Source organism: Crocodylus porosus, unplaced genomic scaffold (assembly GCF_001723895.1).
Source record: "Crocodylus porosus isolate Cpor-Errol unplaced genomic scaffold, CroPor_comp1, whole genome shotgun sequence".
NCBI lineage: Eukaryota > Metazoa > Chordata > Crocodylia > Crocodylidae > Crocodylus > Crocodylus porosus.
The window spans coordinates 27,530,255-27,535,588 of record NW_017728886.1 but is presented as its reverse complement, the minus strand read 5'-3'; the positions used below and the strand labels follow the sequence as shown (position 1 = coordinate 27,535,588).

The 5,334-nt window shown below is 37.6% G+C and overlaps 1 protein-coding gene across 5 annotated transcripts in view; it reads left to right on the top strand.

Annotated features, from left to right (window-relative positions):
* The window catches only part of WAC (WW domain containing adaptor with coiled-coil), a 97,920-nt gene that overhangs the window by 39,239 nt on the left and 53,347 nt on the right, over positions 1-5,334 (top strand). For 3 of the 5 annotated variants that reach the window (XM_019531436.1, XM_019531426.1, XM_019531417.1), the window contains one exon: positions 2,558-2,866. In XM_019531436.1, coding sequence (XP_019386981.1) covers positions 2,558-2,866 — 309 coding nt within the window. Of the gene's footprint in view, positions 1-317; positions 467-557; positions 671-2,557; positions 2,867-5,334 lie in introns of those variants that run through there. The other 2 variants (XM_019531452.1, XM_019531443.1) reach the window with 1 other exon arrangement.

The window sequence follows — 5,334 nt, the reverse complement described above, 5'->3', positions numbered from 1 at the left end:
GAAAATGTTCTGGCAGACAGTAACATTGTTGTGATCTGATGAATACTGTGCCGGATTTACTTATGCTGTAATTTTACTAGCGATGGTGATATAAAAGAAGCGGTATATATTTTTTCAAGCTGCAGTAGTGTAGTATTTCTGTGCTGCAGTATTATATGGGAGGCAAAAGTATTGCACTGCAAAATGGGAAGAGTGTTAAATTTGAGCCCTTTTGTAGGGAGGTTGGTTGTGTTTTGAAGTGCACCTGAATGAAAAGGTCCTGTACCTTGTAACTTCAAATGTATTGTAAGCTGTATAATTTATTTGAATTCACACAACTAGACTCTTTGCCAATGCCGTTTGTTTTCAAGGCCTTCGATTCTGCAGATGACTGGTCTGAACACATCAGTTCTTCAGGCAAAAAATACTACTACAACTGCCGAACAGAAGTTTCACAATGGGAAAAACCGAAAGAGTGGCTTGAAAGGTGTGTGTGTGAATATATGCTTTAATTTGTAATAAAGTACTTGATTTAGAAACTATCTTACTTCATTTTCCTTTGTGTTTCTTTTCTACAGAGAGCAGAGACAAAAAGAAGCAAGCAAAATGTCAGTTAACAGTTTCCCAAAAGATAGGGATTACAGAAGAGAGGTGATGCAGGCAACAGCTGCTAGTGGGTTTGCCGGTGGAAGTATGTGGTTTTTCTACAGTAAAATATTCTTGCTTTGTGAACACTATTTACTTCCTTCGTATTTTTCTTTGCCAAATTGAGAGCGATCCTTTTGCCCTATCTGCACATTTTATAGCAGAGGGGCAAAGTGGCTCAGATCCATCTTGCTGAAAACTCAGCTACAGACATCTCCCAAAAATCTTGCTGCCTCATCATAGTACTGTATAAGTTGGTGCACTTGCTTATTCTTTTATATCATATTACTGTTCCATTTTGGCAATCATCTTTAATTGCCTGCCAATAAGTGTGCAGTATTTTCCCCATAGCTTGAATAAAATGTTTTCTGTAACAGTTAAAAAAATCTTTCTTATCCAGCTTCTTGTATCCGTCAAGATAACCACTGAGAGAACTGTCTATATGTGATGGTCTCAGATTAAAGACGGGGGACTGGGAGATTCCTTTAAACCTTGATTTCACCCTTGGAGTTATAAATAACTTGCAGCCTTCACAGGGTCCTGTACTATACTTTTAAAATATATATTTTTTTTAATTCACGTTATCTTCAGACATGGTTGACATACTTCTGGGATTGATACGTTTTTGTTTGAATTTTTGTAGAGTGTGATGTTAGATGAATTGGCTTTATGATCTAGTGCTAATCTTTCTTTACCTAGTGGTATTGCAAGTTTGCTTGTGCATATACATTTAATTGGCATGAACACTTCTACAGTACTTGGAAGAATTAAAAATACCCTAGCAGTTTGCTTCATTCACTTATTATTTCTCACTGTTTGAAAAATCAGCAGTTTAGAAAAGGCCTTTACTGTTCTCACTGACTTATTTTTATAGAGATGACCAGCATACTGAATTAAGGATATGCGTGTTTCAGGAAGAATCTTTGTAGAAATAGAATATTTCGGTCAATGTTTCTTTTTATGACTTTCCAGCCAGTTTGCTACATTGTTAATGGTAGGGGCTGCATGGAAGATGAGAAACCAGAAATTAGGAAAAAAGCATTCTGTGTATGCCAGTCATGCTCTACAGTACCACAAAGTCACAACTGTGTAATGGCATGCATTGCATCACATGTTAAATAATCTATTACATTTTGTATGCCATTAGCCACGTGTCTTGAGATTGGCCTTTCATCCCCTCTTGGTTTTGTGGAAACAAAATCAAAATTTGTTTGTATTAAAAGCCAAACACGAGGCAAACATAGTGCATAGAAGACAACTGTATAATATAAACATTTTTTATTGGAACTGTTGACTTCAGTCCCTCAGACTGAATATAGCATGTGCAAATACTACATTTTGGTCTGGATATTATTAGGAACCTTTTGAAAAACATCTTAAACTAGAACGGGTTGACAGCGTTTTACCACCACAGGCCACTAATCTTCACCTTTTGTAGTGCTCAAGCTGCCTGTGTTTCATTGCTAGAAATACCTGGCTCCTCTGTAGCCACAGTAAACGCAGGCCAGAGCACACCTAAGGGAGCTGTGGAGAAGAGATTGGAGAGAGCAGGTGGCTCAGCTCAGCTGCATGTCACCTGTTCAGCTGTGCCTTCCTGGACTGGTCTGTCTTGGGGGTTGTAGGTTGTCAACCCATAAGCCAGAGCATTCGCTATAGTGTGGTCTGTCCCTAAACACAAACTTAATTGGAACTTGAGAGCAACCCAAGTTCCTCCGATGTTGGAGGGTTCATTTTGTCACTGAGAAATTATATTTTGTCTTCTAATGTGTTCTTAGTCATAGTGCTAGTAGTTGATTTATAAAACTTGCATAAGGTTCAATCAACTGTAATTATTGGTATGTTGCTGAATTATCATAGTCACTTTATTGGACAAGTTTCTAACTTAAATCTTTTTTTCTTATTGCAATATTACTTTGTGAATCCTGAACAAAAGTGGAAGACAAGCATTCCAGTGACACAAGTAGTATGCTCCCACAGAATATTTTGTCTCAAACGAGCAGACACAATGACAGAGACTACAGACTGCCACGAGCAGAGACTCACAGTAGTTCTACTCCAGTACAACATCCTATCAAACCAGTGGTTCATCCAACTGCTACCCCAAGCACTGTTCCTCCTAGTCCATTTTCTCTACAACCTGATCAACAGCCAAAGAAATCCTTTGATGCCAATGGAGCATCTACTTTATCAAAACTGCCTACACCCACATCTTCCATCCCTTCACAGAAAACAGAGAGAAAAGGTATGTCATTTAAAACTTTTTACCCTACTCAGTGATGTGTTGAACTTGCATTCCTCCCTTGATTGGAGTTTGTGATTCAAATAGTGTGTGATTTTTAGAACTTATGGGAGTCCGTCCTGTTGATTTTGTGTTTTGAAACAGTTATTTCAGTCATGTTATGGGGGGCGGGGGGTACAGTAGTTGCTTTTATTCAACCTGTGTTCCTTGCAATCTGTTGGTCTGATAACTCTGGCTGGCATTTAGACAATTCATATGCTTAGTGTACAAACTCTTTACTTCAAATTACCTCTGGTAAAGTGCCTAAAATCCCTTTTTCGTTACTTTTCAGTTATGGTGGTTTTTAACATAGCCATAGCCTTTTATGTTTCAAAGCCAACTAGGACCCATGTGTTTCTATCAGCTACTGTGACTCTGTGGGATTCTGGTGACAAACAAACTATTGCAGCTGCCTATAATTCTACGTAGGGACTTGATTGTGATATTTAAGGAAAGCAACTGAGCTGTTGCTTTTGTTTGATCATACAGACATTCTTAAATTTTGTCCAGTGCATAATTATACACTGCTTCTTCAATATTAAAACAGTTACAAGTTAAGTATGTATTATTTGCATTCCAGAAACAGCTTAGATGCACCAAGCAAGGAATGGGACTCCATTCTCTTGACTAGGCCTGGTTTTAAGATTTTTGAAAAAACAAATTGGCTTTATAATTGGATTTACTTACAGGGAGGAGGAACTACTGGAAAATGCGAGAATAGGGATACTTGGTACTAATGACCATACAGTATTTCAGCTCAGCATAGGAGGAAATGGTTCACAGAATGTGGCTCTGTGCAAGATGAAATGATTTCAGGGAAGTGCTTTGGGGAAATTAGTCTGTTGACCTGTACTTATTGAAAGTAATCTAAAGTTTCTTGTAGGAAGCATGCTTTAAGTACTATGAAAGATTCTTAAATCTTTCTAGAAATGGTTTTGCTGGGGATGTTTGTAACTGCTTTAGTTGATGAGGAGAGTGCAGACCTGTAAGTAATACCAAACAGGTTCAGGACTAGTATTTCTCTACTCTTTGAAGATACCTTCCTGCTTTCCAATAAACTAAATTGTCTCAGTTACTAGTGTATAAGCAGTACAGCTAATCATCAAATAAAAATGATATAGTATAAAACAGTTTTCAGTAATATGCAGAATAAATGGTGACTTGCATAAAATAAACCTATTGTAGAAAAACGGGATGGAGCCAAAATGTTAACGAAAGTTTTTGAGGAGAAAAGATGCTATAAAAAGAAAGTGGCCACAGGACCCATTTATGTTCCTAACATAATTAAGTTCACCAGGCAAATGATTTCCCACTCTTTTAACTTAGTCAGAATTCTAAAAGGTAAAAACACTTTATGATCTTCCATCTTGTATTCTTTTGAGACTTGTTACTTAAATATATTGTACATTATTAGTGAAGAGACTTGCGTGTTGTTGATACCTGTATTTAGATCTTATTTAAAATCCACATAAGCTAAGGTAACTTGCTGTAATAGTTGATAAATAATTCTGTAAAAGTAATCACTCAAGCCTGTCATGTCAATCTGTACTCCCATATAATTTCTTCTTTAATCCATGAGGATGAAATTTAGTAAATATTATTACTCTTATTAGCATCTAACTGTTAATTAACTTACTTGATAAAATCTTTTTTTATATGATACAATTGTGTGAGCAAAAAATGACCACCCCTGAACTTCAATAGACTGTGGGTCAGAATGTCTCTGAAGAAAACATTTTAAAATTTTAGAAATAGCTATTTTCAGGAGAATAGGAAAACAGGATTAGTTTACTGATTTAACTCTCAGCCTTGAAATACTACAGTGGATAATGGCTAAATAGTTGAGTGTTTAAACTTTTGAGGTAATAGAGTACATACAGTTTATTGTGTTCCAACGTTCTTTCGAAAGATCTGTATAATGTTCTTGTCTTTTCTTCTGTAATTGTTTGATTTCTCTCCCTTCCCCCTCATGAAACATTTTGGGCTAAGGATCCATACATTTGTAGTTCCCTAATGTAATACGTGCTGATTGTTTGCCTGTTACTGTCCCTTGCAGACAGATAGTAGGGACGCGTGAAGCGGCCAGTATTTGATTCAGATTCGGCCTGATTTGGGAGGCAGTGATTCGATTTCCTGATTCAGATCACTGTCCTGATTTGGATCACTGTTCTGATTCAATTTGGCCAAATCTGAATCTGAAGATTCGATGCTGATTTAGAGAATCAGTGATTCGACCACGGACAGCTTTATGTGTTTTGTTTTTTTTCTGTGTACCTCGAGGTACCAGGCATGGCTTATGAACGCTGAGGCGGTGGGGCGGATGGATCATTCCATGGGAGCATGGTGGGGGTCCCCTGTGCTCTTGGTGATGGGCCTGGAAGTACTTCTGGTCCACTTCTAGGTCCACTACTGAGCGCGTAGCCCGCTACCCC